Source organism: Coregonus clupeaformis, chromosome 27, assembly GCF_020615455.1.
Source record: "Coregonus clupeaformis isolate EN_2021a chromosome 27, ASM2061545v1, whole genome shotgun sequence".
In the NCBI taxonomy this organism is placed as follows: domain Eukaryota; kingdom Metazoa; phylum Chordata; class Actinopteri; order Salmoniformes; family Salmonidae; genus Coregonus; species Coregonus clupeaformis.
In genome coordinates this window covers 8011255-8036740 of record NC_059218.1, presented here as the reverse complement: position 1 = coordinate 8036740, position 25486 = coordinate 8011255, and the positions used below count along the sequence as shown (strand labels likewise).

At 43.4% G+C, this 25486-nt stretch overlaps 1 protein-coding gene across 7 annotated transcripts in view; it reads left to right on the top strand.

Annotated features, from left to right (window-relative positions):
• LOC121541442 (GTPase-activating Rap/Ran-GAP domain-like protein 3) overlaps positions 1 to 25486 on the top strand; it is a 168338-nt gene that overhangs the window by 87726 nt on the left and 55126 nt on the right. For all 7 annotated transcript variants that reach the window (XM_041850451.1, XM_041850448.1, XM_041850446.1 and 4 more), the window contains exon 3: positions 22913 to 22987. In XM_041850451.1, the coding sequence (XP_041706385.1) occupies positions 22913 to 22987 (75 nt within the window). The remainder of the gene's footprint in view (positions 1 to 22912; positions 22988 to 25486) is intronic.

The window sequence follows — 25486 nt, the reverse complement described above, 5'->3', positions numbered from 1 at the left end:
CTCCCCCTTTTCTCCTCCGTCAGCCCCGTCGTCCATGCCGTGTGCCCCCTAAAAATTTTCTGGGGTTGACTCACGACCCTCCGACGATGGCTCTGCTGCCGCCGTTGCTCCTCTCTCGCCAGGGCCTTGATCCTTCCCCAAGGTCCCTTGCCTCCGAGCATGTCCTCCCAGGACCACGATGTGCCCACCTGGGCCATCGCCAGCCTCTCCATCTCCTTGCCCGGCGCCTCCTCCCATGTCCAGTCTCCTTGCTCCTGGACACGCTGCTTGGTCTTTCTTTGGTGGGTTTTTCTGTCACGATCGTCGAAAGGGAGGAGACCAAAGCGCAGCGTGTTGAGCGAACATCGTAGACTTTATTTAATTAAAGAAACCACGATCAAAAACAACAAACCAAATAGGACGAAAGTGAAGTCCAAATACTGATATACACTAACAGCAACAAGGAAACAAAAACCCACAAAACCAAGGTGAAACCACACCGTATAAATATGGCTCCCAATCAGAGATAACGAGCCGACAGCTGACACTCGTTACCTCCGATTGGGAGTCATATGACTAATCAACATAAAGAACAATTAACCCAAACATAGAAATGCACAACCAGAAATCCCCAGCATAGAAATACACCCAACCAATGAAAATAAACAACCCTGGCTCAAATATCAAGGTCCGTGGAGCCAGAGTGTCACATTCTCTCTCTCTCTCTCTCTCTCTCTTTCTCCCGCTCAGCCTTTTACTTTAGAAGGGAATACAATAACCCAGAAACTGACATTAATCTTTCTAGATAAAAAACACACAAGTTCTTTGGAAAAGCAGGTAATGGCATTGTGTGCACACACACACACATACACACATATACACACAACACACACACACACCAATCTGATCAGGGTATTTATCCCACAGCGGCTGAGTCAGCAGGTGAACTTTACCTGATTTCAGAGACATTTACCTCATTTAGGTGATGCACTCTTCTCCTTTTGCCTTATCGCTCGTTTCCTCTCCTCCTCTACTCCTTTACTCCTCCCCTGCTTGTTGAAATGCTGTTATTTTCTACTCTCCTGTGAGAGGCAGAGAAGATGAGTCACTCATGGAAAGGTTACAGTGGGGGAAAAAAAGTATTTAGTCAGCCACCAATTGTGCAAGTTCTCCCACTTAAAAAGATGAGAGAGGCCTGTAATTTTCATCATAGGTACACGTCAACTATGACAGACAAAATGAGGAAAAAAAATCCAGCAAATCACATTGTAGGATTTTTTATGAATTTATTTGCAAATTATGGTGGAAAATAAGTATTTGGTCAATAACAAAAGTTTCTCAATACTTTGTTATATACCCTTTGTTGGCAATGACACAGGTCAAACGTTTTCTGTAAGTCTTCACAAGGTTTTCACACACTGTTGCTGGTATTTTGGCCCATTCCTCCATGCAGATCTCCTCTAGAGCAGTGATGTTTTGGGGCTGTCGCTGGGCAACACAGACTTTCAACTCCCTCCAAAGATTTTCTATGGGGTTGAGATCTGGAGACTGGCTTGGCCACTCCAGGACCTTGAAATGCTTCTTACGAAGCCACTCCTTCGTTGCCCGGGCGGTGTGTTTGGGATCATTGTCATGCTGAAAGACCCAGCCACGTTTCATCTTCAATGCCCTTGCTGATGGAAGGAGGTTTTCACTCAAAATCTCACGATACATGGCCCCATTCATTCTTTCCTTTACACGGATCAGTCGTCCTGGTCCCTTTGCAGAAAAACAGCCCCAAAGCATGATGTTTCCACCCCCATGCTTCACAGTATGTATGGTGTTCTTTGGATGCAACTCAGCATTCTTTGTCCTCCAAACACGACGAGTTGAGTTTTTACCAAAAAGTTATGTTTTGGTTTCATCTGACCATATGACATTCTCCCAATCCTCTTCTGGATCATCCAAATGCACTCTAGCAAACTTCAGACGGGCCTGGACATGTACTGGCTTAAGCAGGGGGACACGTCTGGCACTGCAGGATTTGAGTCCCTGGCGGCGTAGTGTGTTACTGATGGTAGGCTTTGTTACTTTGGTCCCAGCTCTCTGCAGGTGATTTACTAGGTCCCCCCGTGTGGTTCTGGGATTTTTGCTCACCGTTCTTGTGATCATTTTGACCCCACGGGGTGAGATCTTGCATGGAGCCCCAGATCGAGGGAGATTATCAGTGGTCTTGTATGTCTTCCATTTCTTAATAATTGCTCCCACAGTTGATTTCTTCAAACCAAGCTGCTTACCTATTGCAGATTCAGTCTTCCCAGCCTGGTGCAGGTCTACAATTTTGTTTCTGGTGTCCTTTGACAGCTCTTTGGTCTTGGCCATAGTGGCGTTTGGAGTGTGACTGTTTGAGGTTGTGGACAGGTGTCTTTTTATACTGATAACAAGTTCAAACAGGTGCCATTAATACAGGTAACGAGTGGAGGACAGAGGAGCCTCTTAAAGAAGAAGTTACAGGTCTGTGAGAGCCAGAAATCTTGCTTGCTTGTAGGTGACCAAATACTTATTTTCCACCATAATTTGCAAATAAATTCATAAAAAATCCTACAATGTAATTTTCTGGATATTTTTTTCTCAATTTGTCTGTCATAGGTAACGTGTACCTATGATGAAGATTACAGGCCTCTCTCATCTTTTTAAGTGGGAGAACTTGCACAATTGGTGGCTGACTAAATACTTTTTTTCCCCACTGTATATAACGCAGAACGAGGGAGAGCTCGTCTATTGAAAAAGTTTGGTTACTGGCTAGCTACCTTTTGAGTTTGGATCCCGTGACACGGTTGGCATTAGTTGCTGGGACCGCTGCTCTCTGTCCAGTGATCCTGCCGACCAAGGCCGGGCCTGAGGAGCTGTTTGGCGTAGCAGCTAGCCTAGCTGCCATGACAAAGACCAAAGCCGGTGGGAGTACCGTTGAGGACAGTGGTGTCTCTCTATCACAGGTGAAGGATCTTTTAAACAAACAAAAAGAGTTCTACAAACAGTTGTTGTAACAAGAAAATGGCTTCAGGTGTTACCCAAATACTGGTGGAGTCAACTAATAAAATAATGGACGACCTGACCAGAGAGGTCCAGGACCTGAAGAACAGTTTGCAGTTCTCCCAGGGTCAGCTCGATGAGTTTAAACAGGAGAACGGCAAGATGACAGCATGATGACATCTTTAAGTCATTGAGAGCGGACATCAGTTCTGTATGTGAATCCATGATAACAATGACAGAGAAATCAGATTATCTTGTGGGACAATCAAGGTGGAACAACATAGTTGTGGACAGAATTGCAGAATCTCCACATGAGACCTGGACGGAGTCTGATGACAAAGTGAGGGATATTATCTTGGAGAAACTGAAGATGGACCACAGGAAGATTGAGGTGGAGCGTGCCCACAGGACTGGAAAACCCACCACCTGCCCAGGTGACAGGCCCAGGCCGATAGTGGTCAAGTTCCTGAGGTTCAAGGACAAGGTAGCTGTTCTGGAAAGAGCCAAGAACTTGAGAGGAACGTATATCTTCCTCAACAAGGACTATCCTGAAGCAGTGCGCCAGGAGAGGAAATAACTTATCCCAGCCATGAAAGCTGCCAGACCGCGTGGGGACATTGCTTACATCCGCTATGACAGGCTCATGTCCATCCTCCCTCCCAAAAGCCTGGAAAGGATGAGAGCTTCAACCCCGCAGCACACACACACACCAATTGATTAATGGACTGCTGAATGTATATTTTTTCTCTTGCTTTGTTTGCTCTTTTCAGTATTTTGTCTATCTCTGATAAGCTACCCAGGAAAGGGCTGAAAATATCCCATATTAATATATGTAGCCTTAGAAGTAAGGTTCATGAAATCAATAACTTGCTCACATCAGATAACATTAATATTAGATATTAGATACTTAGATAATTCATTTGATGATACAGCAGTAGCAATACAAGGATATAACATCTATAGAAGAGACAGGAATGCTAATGCTGGAGGTGGTGCTGTATATATTCAGAGTGATATCCCTGTAATGCTTAGAGAAGATCTTATGTCAAGTGTTATTGAAGTGTGGTGGTTGCAGGTTCACCTGGCACATCTAAAGCCTTTTCTTTTGGGGTGTTGCTATAGGCCATCAAGTGCTAACAGTCAGTATCTAAATAATATGTGTGAAATGCTTGATAGTGTATGTGATGTGGTGACACTCTAGATCCAAACTGCTACAGACCTATATCCATCCTGCCCTGCCTTTCGAAAGTATTTGAAAGCCAAGTTAACAAACAGATCACCGACCATTTCGAATACCACCGTACCTTCTCCGCTATGCAATCCGGTTTCCGAGCTGGTCACGGGTGCACTTCAGCCACGCTCAAGGTCATAAACGATATTATAACTGCGATTGATAATAGACAGTACTGTGCAGCCGTCTTCATCGACCTGGCCAAGGCTTTCGACTCTGTCAACCACCGCATTCTTATTGGCAGACTAAATAGCCTTGGTTTCTCAAATGACTGCCTCGCCTGGTTCACCAACTACTTCTCAGATAGAGTTCAGTGTGTCAAATCGGAGGGCCTGTTGTCTGGACCTATGGCAGTCACTATGGGGGTGCCACAGGGTTCAATTCTTGGGCCGACACTTTTCTCCGTGTATATCAATGATGTCGCTCTTGCTGCTGGTGACTCTCAGATCCACCTCTACGCAGACGACACCATTTTGTATACATCTGGCCCTTCATTGGACACTGTGTTAACAAACCTCCAAACGAGCTTCAATGCCATACAACAATCCTTCAGTAGCCTCCAACTGCTCTTAAACACTAGTAAAACTAAATGCATGCTTTTCAATCGAACGCTGCTGGCACCCGCCCACCCGACACTACATGTTCGTCGTCAAACCCACTGGCTCCAGGCCATCTATAAATCACTGCTAGGCAAATCCCTGCCTTATCTTAGCTCATTGGTCACCATAGCAGCACCCACCCGTAGTCTGCGCTCCAGCAGGTATATCTCACTGGTCATTCCCAAAGCCAACACCTCCTTTGGCCGCCATTCCTTCCAGTTCTCTGCTGCCAATGACTGGAACGAATTGCAAAAATCTCTGAAGCTGGAGACTCTTATCTCCCTCAATAACTTTAAGCATCAGTTGTCAGAGCACCTTACCGATCATTGCACCTGTACACAGCCCATCTGAAATTAGCCCACCCAACTACCTCATCCCTATATTGTTATTTATTTTGCTCTTTTGCACCCCAGTATCTCTATTTGCACATAATCTCTTGCACATCTAGCATTCCAGTGTTAATACTATTGTAATTATTCTGCACTATAGCCTATTTATTGCCTTACCTCCATAACTTGCTACATTTGCACACACTGTATATATATTTTCTGTTGTATTTTTGACTTTATGTTTTTTTTACCCCATATGTAACTCTGTGTTGTTTTTATTGCACTGCTTTGCTTTATCTTGGCCAGGTCGCAGTTGTAAATGAGAACCTGTTCTCAACTGGTTTACCTGGTTAAATAAAGGTGAAATAAAATAAAATAAAAATGTAAACAGAGAGGTCTACTTTCTTGGGGACCTGAATATTGACTGGTTTTCATGAAGCTGTCTGCTCAAGAGGAAGATTCTCACTGTAACCAGTGCCTGTAATCTGGTTCAGGTTATTAACCCTTTGACTGGTACCAACACACGGGTGTGATCATTCTACAGTGGTCCCTGCAGCGTACGCTCAAACCGGTGTGATTAGAACATTTATTTAGAACGTCCAGTTTCAATTGACGCAACAGTCAGCGTTTGAGCTGGCAACACTTTTTCACAGAAACATTTTGCACGAACACAGTCCTTACAACGTTATATCCTGAATGTGACCAGTTTATTTTTGGATGCAATGTTCAGACATTCACAGAAGTGGCGACAGCATAACACAATCATCCAAACCGGAAAATGTAGGCTACATTAGTCCTAGCGCTAACTTGAGGAAAGATTGACCAAACACAAGTGGTCATAATTAACTAACTCTCAGCTGACAGAAACCATAATATGAATTTGCTAATAGAAATTACTATTTACAATTCATCACATCATGGGTGTACTCACCATTGATCTAAATAATTGAGTAAAATCCTTTCTAAAAATCGAAAGTAATCCGACGATGGATAGTTTGTGCGCATCGCCATTTTTGTTTTTTCGGGTCAACCAAAGATAAGAAGAGGAGACAAGATGAGTTTGTTCTGTTTGCAGAATGCATGTTAAAGGGGATGTGTTGTCTACCATAATTCACTTCCCTTCATTCACTTCCGGAAGTTTACTCGAAAGATGAGTGAACCATTCTTCGCCTCATTTTCTTATAACATCTTTGGTCTGACAGACATTTCTGTGACACCCAGAATGCATTGAAAAATGTCAACAGACATGGCGCAACACATAGTTGGCAAATAGTTTAGCATTAGGTCATCATTATCAGTACAACCTTCATTAAAATATTTTACACATATCAAACAGTGCATTCGGAAAGTATTCAGACCCATTCACTTTTTCCACATTTTGTTATGTTACAGCCTTATTCTAAAATGGATTAATACCCCATAATGACAAAACGAAAACAGGTTTTTTGAAATTTTTGCAAATTTATTAAATATAAAAAAACAGGAATACCTTATTTACGTTAGTATTCTGACACTCGAAATTGAGCTCAGGTGCTTCCTGTTTCCATTGATCATCCTTGAGATGTTTCTACATCTTGAGTCCACCTGTGGTAAATTCAATTGATTGGACATGATTTTGAAACGCACACACCTGTCTATATAAGGTCCCACAGTTCACAGTGCATGTCAGAGCAAAAACCAAGCCGAAGGAATTTTCAGCAGAACTCCGAGGCACAGATCTGGGGAAGGGTACCAAAAAATGTCTGCAGCATTGAAGGTCCCCAAGAACACAGTGGCCTCCATCATTCTTAAATGGAAGAAGTTTGGAACCACCAAACTGAGCAATTGGTGGAGAAGGGCCTTGGTCAGGGAGGTGACCAAGAACCCGATGGTCACACTGACAGAGCTCCAGAGTTCCTCTGTGGAGATGGAAGAACTTTCCAGAAGGACAACCATCTCTGCAGCACTCCACCAATCAGGCCTTTATGGTAGAGTGGCCAGATGGAAGCCACTCCTCAGTAAAAGGCACATGACAGCCCGCTTGGAGTTTGCCAAAATGCACCTAAAGGACTATAAGACCATGAGAAACAAGATTCTCTGGTCTGAAGAAACCAATACTGAACTCTTTGGCCTGAATGCCAAGTGTCACGTCTGGAGGAAACCAGGCACTGCTCATCACCTGGCCAATACCATCCCTACGGTGAAGCATGGTGGTAGCAGCATCATGCTGTGAGGATTTATTTCAGTGGCAGGGACTGGGAGACTAGTCAGGATCGAGGGAAAGATGAAGAGAGCAAAGTACAGAGAGATTCTTGATGAGAACCTGCTGCAGAGCGCTCAGGACCTCAGACGGGGGTGAAGGTTCACCTTCCAACAGGACAACGACTCTAAGCACACAGCCAACACAACGCAGGAGTGGCTTCGGCACAAGTCTCTGAATGTCCTTGAGTGGCCCAGCCAGAGCCTGGACTTGAACCCGATCGAACATCTCTGGAGAGACCTGAAAATAGCTATTCAGTGACACTCCCCATCCAACATGATAGAGCTTGAGAGGATCTGTAGAGAAGAATGGGAGAAACTCCCCAAGTACAGGTGAGCCAAGCTTGTAGCGTCATACCCAAGAAGACTCAAGTCTGTAATCACTGCCAAAGGTGCTTCAACATTGTAATGAGTAAATGGTCTGAATACATATGTAAATGTAATATTTAAGATTTGTAGTTTAATTTTTTGTAAAATTTTCTAAATAACTGTTTTTGCTTTGTCATTATGGCGTATAGTGTGTAGATTGCTTAGATTTTTTTTCATCCATTTTAGAATAAGGCTGTAAGGTAACAAAATATGGAAAGAGTTAAGGGGTCTGAATACTTTCCGAATGCACTGTATGTGTCCATTACAATCTATGCAAGAATTGGAATGCATGATTTGTCACCAGCACTTGAAAACATGTGAATAAAACAGTAAATACATTATGCTCCATACATACGGTATGCTACAGTAGAAAAGACAACACGATATACAGAAAATATGGCACTTACTTTGATTGGAGCATGTCCAAAGTTATTATTTGTAAGGAAAACAACAATGAAGGCAATGCGAGCTCCAGCCAGAAAATGTGCCAGGGGGAAAAAGTTTGTGCTAGACTGCGCAAATGTCTGCATACTTGATCTGGGGAAACACTGGGGAGGTGCTTGGGCTCTCATCGAAGAGAGAGGTTTGTCCGGTCCAGTAAAGCCTCAAACATAAATTGTCTGCAACAGTGAAATGGGCTACTTCTATGTGAACTTGTATGGAGGTGGAACACACCTCAATTCAAACTGTTGTTAAAAAATAATTTATAGCCTATAGATAATTAGCAGGCAGCATGTGTCTTGGTTTGAGGGCAGCATGGGTTAACTGTCCTGTTGCGTAACAATCACTTTTTGGAACAGTGAGTTCATTCTGACATCACGTGCATAAAAAAACTCACGCTTGGGCGACCGTTGGAGATATTTGGAACTCGCGTGAAAAGGTTAATCAACCTACCAGGGTGTTTACAAACACTACAGGAACAATATCATTCACATGTATTGATCACATCTTTACTAATACTGTAGAAATTTGTTCTAAAGCTGTATCCGTACCATCAAACAGGCAAAGAGTCAATACAGGACTAAGATTGAATCATACTACACCGGCTCTGACGCTCGTCGGATGTGGCAGGGCTTGAAAACTATTACAGACTACAAAGGGAAGCACAGCCGCGAGCTTCCCAGTGACACAAGCCTACCAGACGAGCTTAACCACTTCTATGCTCGCTTCGAGGCAAGCAACACCGAAGCATGCATGAGAGCACCAGCTGTTCCCGGATGACTATGTGATCACGCTCTCCGTAGAAAGCATTTCACGATAATGTCTACACCTGTTGTATTCGGCGCATGTGGCAAATAAAATGTGATTTGATTTGATTTGATCCGTACCCATTTGATGCAGTGATCACAATATAGTGGCTATATCCAGGAAAGGCAAAGTTCCAAAAGCTGGGCCTAAAATTGTCTATAAAAGATCATACAAAATATTTTGCTATGACTCTTATATAGATGATGTTAAAAATATTTGTTGGTCTGATGTGATTAATAAGGAGCATCCAGATGCTGCACTTAATTAATTAATGAAATTGCTTCTTCCAATTATTGATAAACAATGCACCTGTTAAGAAACTGATTGTTAGAACTGTTAAGGCTCCATTAATTGATGAGGAATTTAAAAACTGTATGGTTGAATAACTGATGATTGGTTGAAAGAAATTGATAATTTGTAGATTGTGGGAGTTGTACTGTTAGATTTCAGTGCAGCCTTTGATATTATTGACCATAACATGTTGTTGAGAAAACGTATGTGTTATGGCTTTTCAACCTCTGCCATATCATGGATTCAGAGCTATCTACCTAATATAACTCAGAGGGTTTTCTTTAATGGAAGCATCTCTATTGTCAAACATGTAAAGTGTGGTGTACCGCAGGGCAGCTTTCTAAGCCCTCTACTCTTTTCTATTTTTACCATGGACCTGCCACTGGCATTAAACAAAGCATGTGTGTCCATGTATGCAAATGATTCAACCATATTCGCATCAGCAACCACAGCTAACTGAAACTCTTAACAAAGAGTTGCAGTCTGTTTTGGAATGGGTGGCCAGTAATAAACTGGTCCTGAACATCTCTAAAACTCAGAGCATTGTATTTGGTACAAATCATTCCCTATGTTCTAGACCTCAGCTGAATTTGGTAATGAATCTGCAGCTGGCCCAGAACAGAGTGGCACGTCTTGCTCTTCATTGTAATCAGAAGGCTAATAGTAATACTATGCATGCCAGTCTCTCTTGACTAAGAGTTGAGGAAAGACTGCGTCACTTCTTGTTTTTTATAAGAAACATTAATGTGTTGGAAATTCCAAATTCTTTGCATAGTCAACTTACAACACTGACACACACGCTTACCCCACCAGACATGCCACCAGGGGTCTTTTCACAGTCTCCATGTCCAGAACAAATTCAAGGAATCGTACAGTATTATACAGAGCCACGAGTGCATGGAACTCCCTTCCATCTTATATATCGCAAGTGCACAGCAAACCTTGTTTAAAAAAACAAGAAAAGCAACACCTCACGGCACAATGCCTCTCCCCCATGTGACCTACTTGTTGTGTGTATGTACTGACATGTATGTGTAACTGATAGATGCACACACACACACACACACACACACACTACATGTTAATGTTTTTAAATGCATTTAAATTGTCTGTAATGTCTTTTTTGTTATGTGTCGGACCCCAGTAAAACTAGCTGTCACCATTGGCGTCGGCTAATGGGGATCCTAATATATCAAATCAAACAACCTGCTCACCCCCCTTGCCCTCTGACCTTTTTACAGCCACCGCACCTGCTTTGAACTCTGGGTAAACTCAACTCCATGTGAATGTTGACATCTGAAATTTCATATGTACAGAATAGTACAGAATATGCTGTGTATACTGTGTGCTTTGACAAATGCACAATTCAATCCCCCAACAAATCATAACACAGTGTAGTCCTCTAGTCATCCATACAGGACAATTTGATCACTATAAGGTTGATCACTATATCCGCATTTCCTATGCACTGTAAGACATGATTCAAAAATGTAGGAAAATGTAAAAAGATGTGAGATCTAGTTGCAAATGCAGTATGTGTTGTGTAGATTGCCATTGTGTAGGAGAGACTAAATGGGATGTCTCATTGCTCATTCTCAGTCTCTACTCGTCTCTTGTCTGTCAATAGCAACTGTTGTCTTACTGCTGCTGATAACAGCTGTCTCTCTCTCTCTTTCTAACACTCGCTCTCCCCCCTTTCCGCTTATCTCTTTCTCCACCTCTTTCTTCCCTTTTTGAGCAGTCCAGCTTGTAGTCACTGACTCTACCATTCTCCCTTCCTTTTTCTTTATCTCGTATGTCACTCCTTCCTAACCTCTCTCTCTCCCTCTCTCTCCACTGACCCGCGTGAGTGTGCATAAACAGCCACTCTGATGAGATCAATTATCCGACCCGGGACCCGAGCAGTCCAATATTCCAACTTTTTCCTCCTGTTTGATTGTCATCGGGTCATCGGGTCTCAACATATTATTTTGGTCACTCGGGTCTAATCGGGTCTGTTCTAGTCGGAGAGATCTAGGTCTAGGTCTGGTTATCGTCGGGTACATTTGGGTTCGGGTCTGATTGTTCTCAGGTCAGTTTGCGTCCTGGTCCCCCCTTTATTAAATTATCGGGTTCATTTGGGTCCGTGCCAGATTTTCCTCGGGTTGGACCCGAGAAGACCTCTACTCTTATCCTCTCTCATCCCCTCTTCCTCACCCTCTCTCTATCCCTTCCTCTCTCTCCCTCACTCACTCTCTCCCTCTCAACATCTCCCCCTCCCTCCCTCCCTCCCTCCCTCCCCCTCCATCTCTATCTACACTGCAGTCCTCTCCTCTCTCCTGCAGGCCTACGGGGAAATCCGCCCCTCTTAGTACACTGAGGGCTCAATTGTGTTTGTAAAATGTTTGCGCCGCGTCCCAAAATGGGAGCTATTTAAGCGGTGTGCTCTGTTTGTGTGTGCTCTGTGTGTGTGTGCTTTGAGTGCTCTGTGTGTGTGTGTGTGTGTGTGCGTGCGTGCGTATCCACGCAGGCTCCCACTAATCCTTGCACTCTCACCCATGGGGTTACCCACTGTATAGACAGCTATTATTCTTTTATCATTCTGCTTTTTGTTGCTTATTATGCGCCATCTCTCTTTCTGTCCCCTTCTTTTTTGTATATGTCACTCTCTCTTTTCATGCACCACCACTTTCCCCTCTCTCTCGCTCTCTCTTCTCTCTCTCTCTCGCTCTCTCTCTCTCTTTTTTTCCCCTCTATCTACCCGTCTCTTGTGGTGGTGAGGTGTTTTATTGGTGTTTGCTAAAGCGTAGCAGGGAGGGCTCCCCCGCTTCCTCCCCTCTTCCCTCCCTCCCTCCATCCTGCTCTGAATCGAACACACAGCAGGTCCACAGGGAATTATGAGAGTGCAGGCTTTTCCTCCTCTGCCATTCTGCTGTTGCATGATTTAGAAGCAGGGGCATATGCGTCACTCACACACACACATACACACACTTACCAATTCATACACCTACTATTTACCTCTCTCTCTCACACACACACACTCAGAGGAGATGGTGCGGTGCTCTCCCTGCACGCTGCATTGGTTTTCCCTCCATTATCCTGCGATTGGACAGTTAATGTTGCAGGAGGAGAGAAGAGATGAGAGAGCACCGATCAGACCTTCACTCCCCATTCATCACTCACACACACAACCAGACAGGATTCAACACTACTGACACACACACACACACACACACTTACGTATATGTACACAAGCACGCATGCACACACACACACACACGCACACACACACAAGTTGTGGTCAGAGAGATAAAGATTCCCATGGAGAGAAAGTGTTTGTCTAAATATACCGTCTGAGGGATCACTACCAGGGACATCACTCTCCTGAGAGGCATACATGCACACATACAAATTCACAGACAAATATAAAAACACACACACACATGCTCGCATAGAAACACACAGATGGGCAATTCCAAGGTAACGGAATTGCAAAGTTAAACAATCCAAACTATGCACAAGGACTACTTTTAACAATTTCCACTGAACATTTTACAAAAACACATTTACTTGAATAACAGTACAGATACAAGGTTTGGTAACCGATGCAAACATACACACACATATACACACACACACACACATTAGATTTGTTTACAGCCACATTGAATGTGCTTGTTGGAGTAGAGAAGCTATGATTTCTCCAGCTCATCCCTATATGCCCAGTCTCAATCACTTCTCACACACTGGTGTTTAAACCTGCAGTCACTGGAATGGAATGTACAGTGGGGGAAAAAAGTATTTAGTCAGCCACCAATTGTGCAAGTTCTCCCACTTAAAAAGATGAGAGAGGCCTGTAATTGAAAAAAAATAATCCAGAAAATCATATTGTAGGATTTTTAATGAATTTATTTGCAAATTATGGTGGAAAATAAGTATTTGGTCACCTACAAACAAGCAAGATTTCTGGCTCTCACAGACCTGTAACTTCTTCTTTAAGAGGCTCCTCTGTCCTCCACTCGTTACCTGTATTAATGGCACCTGTTTGAACTTGTTATCAGTATAAAAGACACCTGTCCACAACCTCAAACAGTCACACTCCAAATTCCACTATGGCCAAGACCAAAGAGCTGTCCAAGGACACCAGAAACAAAAATGTTGACCTGCACCAGGCTGGGAAGACTGAATCTGCAATAGGTAAGCAGCTTGGTTTGAAGAGAACAACTGTGGGAGCAATTATTAGGAAATGGAAGAAATACAAGACCACTGATAATCTCCCTCGATCTGGGGCTCCACGCAAGATCTCACCCCGTGGGGTAAAAATGATCACAAGAACGGTGAGCAAAAATCCCAGAACCACACGGGGGGACCTAGTGAATGACCTGCAGAGAGCTGAGACCAAAGTAACAAAGCCTACCATCAGTAACACACTACGCCGCCAGGGACTCAAATCCTGCAGTGCCAGATGTGTCCCCCTGCTTAAGCCAGTACATGTCCAGGCCCGTCTGAAGTTTGCTAGAATGCATTTGGATGATACAGAAGAGGATTGGGAGAATGTCATATGGTCAGATGAAACCAAAACATAACTTTTTGGTAAAAACTCAACTCGTCGTGTTTGGAGGACAAAGAATGCTGAGTTGCATCCAAAGAACACCATACCTACTGTGAAGCATGGGGGTGGAAACATCATGCTTTGGGGCTGTTTTTCTGCAAAGGGACCAGGACGACTGATCCGTGTAAAGGAAAGAATGAATGGGGCCATGTATCGTGAGATTTTGAGTGAAAACCTCCTTCCATCAGCAAGGGCATTGAAGATGAAACGTGGCTGGGTCTTTCAGCATGACAATGATCCCAAACACACCGCCCGGACAACGAAGGAGTGGCTTCGTAAGAAGCATTTCAAGGTCCTGGAGTGGCCTAGCCAGTCTCCAGATCTCAACCCCATAGAAAATCTTTGGAGGGAGTTGAAAGTCCATGTTGCCCAGCGACAGCCCCAAAACATCACTGCTCTAGAGGAGATCTGCATGGAGGAATGGGCCAAAATACCAGCAACAGTGTGTGAAAACCTTGTGAAGACTTACAGAAAACGTTTGACCTGTGTCATTGCCAACAAAGGGTATATAACAAAGTATTGAGAAACTTTTGTTATTGACCAAATACTTATTTTCCACCATAATTTGCAAATAAATTCATTAAAAATCCTACAATGTGATTTTCTGGATTTTTTTTCCTCATTTTGTCTGTCATAGTTGACGTGTACCTATGATGAAAATTACAGGCCTCTCTCATCTTTTTAAGTGGGAGGACTTGCACAATTGGTGGCTGACTAAATACTTTTTTTCCCCACTGTACATGGCCTAATGCACAGTGTTATATTAATTACATTACATATGGCAGGGCTATGGCAACCCTTGATCAAGATTCTCCAATGGGAGAATCTGTTTTCCCGTAGTCCCGCCCATTAAGTGCCAACATACCAGTTACAGCCTATCAGAGCTGCCAACAGGGGTACAAGGTCTGTCTGCCTGCCTATCGGCTCTTTGACCGCAGATGAGATCACTACACAGCCTGATACACCAGAGCATGCTTTGCGCTTAACTCAGCAGTCAAAAAACACCACAGACTCAGTTATGGCTATCATAGACTTTATAAGATCAACATCTAGCCTGACACATCACTGGTTTCATGGTCTGCTGAGCATCATGATCTACTTATAAATAATGATGTTCGGTGGCTAAGCAAGGGTAATAACGCTGTCAAGAGAGCAGCCTATGTGAGCTTAGGGAGGAGATAGTTGCTTTTCTCTGCGATTACCGCCACAAGAAAGCAAACACATACAGTACCAGTCAAGAGTTTGGACACACCTACTCATTCAAGGGTTTTTCTTTATTTTCACTATTTTCTACATTGTAGAATAATATTAAAGACATCAACACTATGAAATAACACATATGGAATCATGTAGTAACCAAACAAGTGTTAAACAAATCAAAATATATTTTATATTTGAGATTCTTCAAATAGCCACCCTTTGCCTTGATGACAGCTTTGCACACTCTTGGCATTCTCTCAACCAGCTTCACCTGGAATGTTTTCCCACAGTCTTGAAGGAGTTCCCACATATGCTTAGCACTTGTTGGCTGCTTGTCCTTCACTCTGCCGTCTGACTCATTCCAAACCATGTCAATTGGGTTGAGGTCGGGGGATTGTGGAGGCCAGGTCATCTGATGCAGCACTCCATCACTCTCCTTGGTAAAATAGCCCTTACACAGCCTGGAGGTGTGTTGGGTCATTGTCCTGTTGAAAAACAAATGATAGTCCCACTAAGCTCAAACCAGATGGGATGGTGTATCGCTGCAGAATGCTGTGGTACCCATGCTGGTTAAGTGTGCCTTCAATTCTAAATAAATCACAGACAGTGTTACCAGCAAAGCACCCCCACACCATAACACCTCCTCCTCCATGCTTTACGGTGGAAACTACACATGCGGAGATCATCCGTTCACCCACACCACGTCTCACAAAGACACGGCGGTTGGAACCAAAAATCTCCAATTTGGACTCTAGACCAAAGGACAAATTTCCACTGGTCTAATGTCCATTGCTCATGTTTCTTGACCCAAGCAGGTCTATTCTTCTTATTGGTGTCCTTTAGTAGTGGTTTCTTTGCAGCAATTCGACAATGAAGGCCTGAATCACACAGTCCCCTCTGAACAGTTGATGTTGAGATGTGTCTGTGACTTGAACTCTGTGAAGCATTTATTTGGGCTGCAATTTCCGAGTCTGGTAACTCTAATGAAATTATCCCCTGCAGCAGAGGAAACTCTGGGTCTTCCATTCCTGTGGTGGTCCTCATGAGAGCCAGTTTCATCATAGCGCTTGATGTTTTTTGCGTTCGACTTGAAGAAACTTTCAAAGTTCTTGATATTTTCCGTATTGACTGAACTTCATGTCTTAAAGTAATGATGAACTGTCGTTTCTCTTTGCTTATTTGAGCTGTTCTTGCCTAATATGGACTTGGTCTTTTCCCAAATAGGGCTATCTTCTGTATACCCCACCTACCTTGTCACAACACAACTGATTGGCTCAAACGCATTAAGAAGGAAAGAAATTCCACAAATTAACTTTTAAGAAGGCACACCTGTTAATTGAAATGCATTCCAGGTGACTACCTCATGAAGCTTGTTGAGAGAATGAATGCAAAGAGTGTGCAAAGGTGTCATCAAGGCAAAGGGTGGCTATTTGATTTGTTTAACACTTTTTTGGTTACTACATGATTCCATATGTGTTATTTCATAGTTTTGATGTCTTCGCTATTATTCTACAATGTAAAAAATAGTAAAAATAAAGAAAAAACCTTGAATGAGTAAGTGTGTCCAAACTCTTTACTGGTAGTTCATCTAGCAAAAATGCTTGATGAGAGGAGGGATAAAACAGTTATTGACATGATTGTAAAACAGACTTCTTTTTAAAATAAATGTTATTTTCTCCTTTGATTTGAAGCCAAACAAAACTTCCGTAATACACACAACCAAAATGCTCCATTTCCCTACACTGCGCAACTATATTATGCCATCTTGTTTTCTATATATGTATTTGTATTTATTAATGATCATCATTAAGGCAGCAGCTACTCTTCCTGAGGTCCAGCAACATTAAGGCAGTTATATACAATAACAAATATTACATGACATTACATTTCATAACACTTTTTACAACACATTAAGTGTGTGCCCTCAGGCCACTATTCTACTACCACATATCTACAATACAAAATCCATGTGTATGTGTGTGTAGGGAGTGTGTGTTAGCTTGTGTATGTGTATGCGTGTGTCTGTACCTGTTTGTGTGTCTCTTCAAAGTCCCCACTGTTCCATAAGCTGTATTTTTATCTGTTTTTTAAATCTGACTCTACTGCTTGCATCAGTTACCTGAATTCCATGTAGCCATGGCTCTATGTAGTACTGTGCACCTCCCATAGTCTATTCTGGACTTGGGGATTATGAAGAGACCTCTGGTGGCATGCCTTGTGGGATATGAATGGATGTCCGAGCTGTGTGCTAGTAGTTTAAACAGCATGTCAATACTTCTTACAAAAACAAGTAGTGATGAAGTCAATCTCTCCTCTACTTTCAGCATATTATTAATGTTAGCTCTCCGTGTACATTTAAGGGCCAACCGTATTGCCCTGTTCTGAGCCAATTGTCCCTCTTTGTGGCACCTGACCACACGACTGGACAGTAGTCCAGGTGCAACAAAACTAGGGCCTGTAGGACCTGCCTTGATGATAGTGTTGTTAAGAAGGCAGAGCAGCGCTTTATTATGGACAGACTTCTCCCCATTTTAGCTACTGTTGCATCAACATGTTTTGACCATGACAGTTTACAATCCAGGGTTACTCTAAGCAGTTTAGTTACCTCAACTTGCTCAATATCCACATTATTCATTAGAAGATTTAGTTGAGGTTTAGGGTTTAGTGAATGATTTGTCTCAAATACAATGCTTTTAGTTTTTGAAATATTTAGGACTAAATTATTTCTTGCCACCCTTTCTGAAACTGACTGCAGCTCTTTATTAAGTGTTGCAGTGATTTCACTCGCTGTAGTAGCTGATGTGTATAGTGTTGAGTCATCCGCATACATAGACACACTGGCTTTACTCAAAAAGTAAGAGGCCTAGACAGCTGCCCTGGGGAATTCCTGATTCTACCTGGATTATGTTGGAGAGGCTTCCATTAAAGAACACCCTCTGTGTTCTGTTAGACAGGTGACTATTTTTCCACAATATAGCAGGGGGTGTAAAGCCATAACACATACGTTTTTCCAGCAGCAGACTATGATCGAAGTCAAAAGCCGCACTGAAGTCTAACAAAACAGCTCCCACAATCCTTTTATCATCAATTTCTCTCAGCCAATCATCAGTCATTTGTGTTTTATTTATTTTTATTTTTTATTTCACCTTTATTGAACCAGGTAAACCAGTTGAGAACAAGTTCTCATTTACAACTGCGACCTGGCCAAGATAAAGCAAAGCAGTGCGATAAAAAACAACAACACAGAGTTACATATGGGGTAAACAAAACATAAAGTCAAGAAAATACAACAGAAAATATATATACAGTGTGTGGAAATGTAGCAAGTTATGGAGGTAAGGCAATAAATAGTTACAATTTAGTATTAACACTGGAATGATAGATGTGTAAGAGATGATGTGCAAATAGAGATACTGGGGTGCAAATGAGCAAAATAAATAACAATATGGGGATGAGGTAGTTGGGTGGGCTAATTTCAGATGGGCTGTGTACAGGTGCAGTGATCGGTAAGGTGCTCTGACAACTGATGCTTAAAGTTAGTGAGGGAGATAAGAGTCTCCAGCTTCGGAGATTTTTGCAGTTCGTTCCAGTCATTGGCAGCAGAGAACTGGAAGGAATGGCGGCCAAAGGAGGAGTTGGCTTTGGGGATGACCAGTGAGATATACCTGCTGGAGCGCAGACTACGGGTGGGTGTTGCTATGGTGACCAATGAGCTAAGATAAGGCGGGGATTTGCCTAGCAGTGATTTATAGATGACCTGGAGCCAGTGGGTTTGGCGAGAGCGTACAGGTCACAGTGGTGGGTAGTATATGGGGCTTTGGTGACAAAACGGATGGCACTGTGATAGACAACATCCAGTTTGCTGAGTAGAGTGTTGGAGGCTATTTTGTAAATTACATCGCCGAAGTCAAGGATCGGTAGGATAGTCAGTTTAACAAGGGCATGTTTGGCAGCATGAGTGAAGGAGGCTTTGTTGCGAAATAGGAAGCCGATTCTAGATATGACTTTGGATTGGAGATGCTTAATGTGAGTCTGGAAGGAGAGTTTACAGTCTAACCAGACACCTAGGTATTTGTAGTTGTCCACATACTCTAGGTCAGACCCGCCGAGAGTAGTGATTCTAGTCGGGTGGGCGGGTGCCAGCAGCATCGATTGAAGAGCATGCATTTAGTTGTACTAGTGTTTAAGAGCAGTTGGAGGCTACGGAAGGAGTGTTGTATGGCATTGAAGCTCGTTTGGAGGTTTGTTAACACAGTGTCCAATGAAGGGCCAGATGTATACAAAATGGTGTCGTCTGTGTAGAGGTGGATCTGAGAGTCACCAGCAGCAAGAGCGACATCATTGATATAAACAGAGAAAAGAGTCGGCCCGAGAATTGAACCCTGTGGCACCCCCATAGAGTGTAAGTGCCGTGCATGTTGAATGTACAGATCACTCATTCCTGTGATGTCGGAGTTTTTAGATAAACTGAAAGCTAACTTTGCAACGAGATTTTTAGGTGCTGCAGTTTGTTATAGGGATCCGTTCTCTACTGATGCGGGGGGAGAGAGACTTCTTGTGATATTTCAGTTTTTTATTTTTTATAGATTTGCAAAAAAATCTATAACCTATTTTTGCTTTGTCATTATGGGGTATTGTGTGTAGATTGATGAGGGGGGAAAACGATGTTATCCATTTTAGAATAAGGCTGTAACATAACAAAATGTGGAAAAAGTCAAGGGGTCTGAATACTTTCTGAATGTTCCATTATTTGATGCACTGAATCAGGCTAATGTTAAATCACTTAAAATGAACTTTTAGTAACATTAAAATTTTTTTAAAGTGCTTTATAAGACTATAATTATGTTTGTGCATAGTTTTTTATACCGGTTTTAGGAAGAATAATCCCATGTAGAAAATGTCTGGCCCCTGTAAGAATATACTGTAGTTAAATAGCCCTGACATATGGTGTGTAAGAGTGGATACAATTTCCTAGTCTCTTAGAGGTGCAGTGCAGCGTAGACATTGAAAGCTGCTGGGACTGAATGATCTCCAACCCCCCATGCACACACACTCTCACACTCACATGTTCCTGGACTTCCTGTCTTCCTTTTGGCTTCTTCTAACCATTACATACCATCTGCTGCAGAACACACACACACACATACTCTCACAAACACCATGCCTGCAGAGAGAGTCCGGTGTGCCAGAACTGTGCTGAGTTTTGTGACACTTTGGCAGAGAACAACCCTATATTGGTCAGAGAATGACAGAAGAGAGAGGAGAGGGAAGAGGGAGAGGGGGGGGGTGAGATGGAGAAGACGTTGAAAGATGTGAGAGGGAATAGAGCAACAGAGGAAAGGGTGAAGAGAGATAGAGAAAGAGAAAGAGAGCATAAAGTGACAGTTAGGAGGAGAGGGGGATCAGAGAGGATACGAAGGAGGAAAAGAGCAGCCAAGTAGAGGGGGAAGATGGAGAGAGAGCAGAGAGGAGAGGTTCTGTGTTGGGTTGCCAGGCAACCAGGTATTGTGCGGTCTGAGGGGCAAGGGGGATGAGAGGAGAAAATGGGGGGAGGAGAGGAGAGAGGGATGTCATGTTTCCACCGTGAGAAGAGATGTCAGGGTGATGGAGAGACAGGTGATGCTGGCATCATGGCTACTTGCTCTTTATCTGGGGATGGAGAGTACTGAACACACACACACATAGAGAGAGACACATTTACACACACACACGCATGCAGGCGTGCAAACACATATTCACAGATACATATACACGCAGGGACACGCACACACACACACCACAGTGGCTGTAGCTGGCCCCAGCTGGTACTGTATTGTGACTACAGGGCCATTGTAAACAAAAGCCAGCATCATTATTAGTACCAAGAACACCAGACATCAACACCGAGGAGGAAGGGGAGGAATTACTATGGTTAAGATTCACTCTCATTGAAAGCAAGTCTAAGAAGTGGTAGATCTGTTCTATGTGCGCTATTTCTATGCTTCCCATTCTTAAGTTTTTGTGTTTTTTACTTTCGGTTTTGTACACCAGCTTCAAACAGCTGAAATCACTATATCTTTGGTTATGCAAAGTATATTTCATAGCAGTTTAGATGGTACTATGATTCTCTACAGCAGGGTTTCCCAAACTCGGTCCTGGGGGCCCCCCCTGGGTGCACGTTTTCGTTTTTGCATGTTTTGTCACATAAACTGAAATTAGGTGAACTATTCACATTTTTGCAACCAGGAAATAGCGGAGCGATTTCTGCATAGTGCATCTTTAAATGGCGCATTGTCCACAAAGCGCAATCGGATAAAATCCCAGCCTATGGGCAAATTTCCCCAACACAGAGATCAGGAGATCATTCATTGAGCATGCTTCTTAGTCCAGGACTAGGCTTAATCTGTGTCCCGGGAACTGGCCAAGGAAAAAGCATGCGTATCACTCATTAACTCATGATTAGTCATTTTTTTGTCTGATAGTGTTTATTAATGTTGCCCCCTTAAAGAGGAAATCTGGGAATCGAAAAACAACAAGCGGTCACCCCACAACTTGTTTGGTAAACTGCTGAGGGATAGGGGTAGAGAAATGTAGGCACTGCCCTATAAACCTGAATTTGTGTCAGATCCCTTGCAGTGATCTCAAAGGTCTGTTAGCCTCTGTTAGCCTCTGTTAGCCTCTGTTCGCTTATGCTTTGCAGTTTCTCTTTCTCCGTTTATCTTGCTCTCTCCCTAGTTTTCTGTCTCTGTCTCTCTTGTCCTGAGTAGAAAGTCAGCAAGCAGCGGATGAGTAAAACATAGAGAGAGAGAGAGAGAGAGAGAGAGAGAGAGAGAGAGAGACGACGAGTGAAAAAACTGATCAAGCGACAAAGGAGAGGGAGTTTTCGGGGGAAAAGGGGGTGGAGGAAATAGTAAGAGAAATGGGGAACCAGAGAAGAATAGAGTGGATGTGTAGGAAGGTTGGAAGAGGATTATTAAAAAAGGGAAAATGTTGATGGTTTTAAAGGGGAAGAATATTGTCCTATAACATGGGGTGGATCCCTATTAACTACATAGTGCATTGCTTTTGACCAGAGCCCTATGAGGCTTTATATAGGGAATATGGTGCTGTTTGGGATCCAGACATGGTGTGTTCAGATCCATTGGTAGTAGGACTTTAGCTAGCTACTGTTGTTGGCAAAAGCTAATGATGGCTGTCATACGTTCCTCTTTATTGTTCTGTGTAGTTTCATTGTCTCATGTTAGTGTGTCTGACCTATTCCTCCCTTCCTCTCTCGGTTTCTTTCTCCCTCTTTCTCTGTCCCTGTGGCACATGGAATGGGACATTGTGCTAGCTTTAAGTATTGCTTGCAGTGTTTTATTTGATCATTTGTGTTTGAATTCGCTATACAGTACATTAGATGAATTGTGCCAATAAAGTTTTATTTTTACATTTCTCTCTCTCGCTCTGCTTTTGCTCTCTCTCTCTTTCTCTGTCTCTCTTTCTTTCTCTCTCTTTCTGTCTCTCTCTTTCTCTCTCTATCTCTCTTTCTCTCTCTGTCTCTCTCTTTCTGTCTCTCTCTTTCTCTCGCTGTCTCTCTCTTTCTCTCTCTCTCTCTTTCTCTCTTTCTTTCTCTCTCTGTCTCTCTCTCTTTCTCTCTCTTTCTCTCTCTGTCTCTCTCTTTCTCTCTCTCTCTCTTTCTCTCTCTTTCTGTTACACTCTCTCTCTCTCTCTCTCTCTCTCTCTCTCTCTCTCTCTCTCTCTCTCTCTCTCTCTCTCTCTCTCTCTCTCTCTCTCTCGCTCTCTCTCTCTCTCTCTTTCTCCCTATTTCTCTGTCTCTCTCTCTCTCTTCCTCCATCCCATCTAGCTGATCTCCAGTGATGCAGATGGAGCCATACAGAGAGCGGGCCGCTTCCGAGTGGAGAATGGCTCATCAGATGAGGTGAGGACCCCTACACACACACACACACACACACACACACACGAATGCACACACACACACGAACGCACACACACACATTTGAGATTGAGAAATCTATGGATATACATAAATGCATGGATACTCACAGTTCTTTATTTGGATCCTCAATGACCCAAACAGTACATGACGCATGGAATGACACTTACACACACACAGACAGTCATGGGACATATGGCTGGGCCCAGTGGGGACCTGATGATCACAGTGTGTGTGTGTGTGTGTGTGTGTGTGTGTGTGTGTGTGTGTGTGTGTGTGTGTGTGTGTGTGTGTGTGTGTGTGTGTGTGTGTGTGTGTGTGTGTGTGTGTGTGTGTGTGTGTGTGTGCGTGCGTGCGTGCGTGCGTGCGTGCGTGCGTGCGTGCGTGCGTGCGTGCGTGCGTGCGTGCGTGTATGTGTGTGTGTTTGTGCATCTGTTACTCAGTGCTCTGAGGAAGCACCAGAAGGGGAGTTCAACCACAGTGGAAATAAGGAACTTCTATATTCAAATTTTTCTATATCCAGTACAGTAAACAGGCATGTATAATCTCTTTGAACACACAGTCAGACACAGACAGTGCTCAACCCATAGAGAGATACACTACATGACCGAAAGTATGTGGACAACTGCTCATTGAACATCTCATTCATGGGTATTAATATGGAGTTGGGTTTGAAAGAAGTGGATCAACAGCTGAAATATAGGGAAAGTATAATGTTAAGAGTTGAATTTTATGACTACATCAATGCTGATTGAATCATTGATATTCTTGGTGATATTCAAGTGATAATTGAATAATGCATATGACAGTTATAATAAAAAAAGAGTCCACTGTAATTATAAAGCGCATTTCATTCTACAAGCTCAGTGTGATGACCTCACCATCTATCATCATGACCCCTGCTGCTTCCGTGGCGACCAACAGAGACTGACCCCAGGAGTCAGCACACACTGTCTCATAGGGAAACGTACTGCAGAATGACTGGGACTCCCAAGGCTGCAACACACGCACTCGCACGCACACACACACACACACACACACACACACACACACACACACACACACACACACACACACACACACACACACACACACACACACACACACACACACACACACACACACACACACACACACAAACACACACACACACACACATTTAAAAAGGACATCACAGGAAAACCGCAAACACGTATTTACCAGTATAGCCACTGGTGTCTACATTATGTTACAATGCATGCTAAAACAGAATATATCATAATTAGTAAATATGTCATTATGGCATGGTGATCCATTATGCCTCAGTGAGAAAAAGTAGTGCATGGTAGAGGTTGACACGGGAACAGGACTCACGTGGGTCTTGCGGGTCCCGCAGGATTCTGGTAGGAATGGGAGTCAAGTTCTAGAGTCAAGTTCGGGACAGGACGGGACAGGATCAACAGTCCACAGGAACGGGCAGTACAGGAATAGTTAAAAACAGAGTTTTTTGGGCGGAAGTATGTCATGTGTGGAGCATTTCATAAAAATCAACAACTGTGTAGGCTAGGCTTAATATACAAAAGTATGTGGACACTTGTTCTTTGAAAATCTCATTCCAAAATCATGGGCATTAATATGGAGTTGGTCCCCCTTTGCTGCTATAACAGCCTCCACTCTTCTGGGAAGGCATTCCACTAGATGTTGGAATATTGCTGTGGGGACTTGCTTCCATTCAGCCACAAGAGCATTAGTGAGGTCGGGCATTGATGTTGGGCTATTAGGCCTGGCTCGCAGTCACCGTTCCAATTCATCCCAAAAGTATTCGATGGGGTTGAGGTCAGGGCTCTGTGCAGGCCAGTCAAGTTCTTCCACACCAATCTCGACAAACCATTTCTGTATGGACCTCGCTGAAACAGGAAAGGGCCTTCCCCAAACTGTTGCCACAAAGTTGGAAGCACAGAATTGTCTAGAATGTCATTGAATGCTGTAGCGTTAAGATTTCCCTTCACTGGAACTAAGGGTCCTAGCCCGAACCATGAAAAACAGGCCCAGACCATTATTCCTCCTCCACCAAACTTTACAGTTGGCACGATGGTGAAGCGTGATTCATCACTCCAGAGAACTCATTTCCACTGCTCCAGACTTCAATGGCGGCGAGCTTTACACCACTACAGCCAACACTTGGCATTCCGCATGGTGATCTTAGGCTTGTGTGCGGCTGCTCGGCCAAGGAAACCCATTTCATGAAGCTCCCGACTAACAGTTATTTTGCTGATTTTGCTTCCCGACTAACAGTTCTTGTGCTGATGTTGCTTCCAGAGGCAGTTTGGAGCTCGATAGTGAGTGTTGCAACCGAGGACAGACAATTTTTACGTGCTACGCGCTTCAGCACTCGGCGGTCCCATTCTGTGAGGTTCTGTGGCCTACCATTTTGCGGCTGAGCCGTTGTTGCTCCTAGACATTTCCACTTCACAATAACAGCACTTACAGTTCACCAGGTCAGCT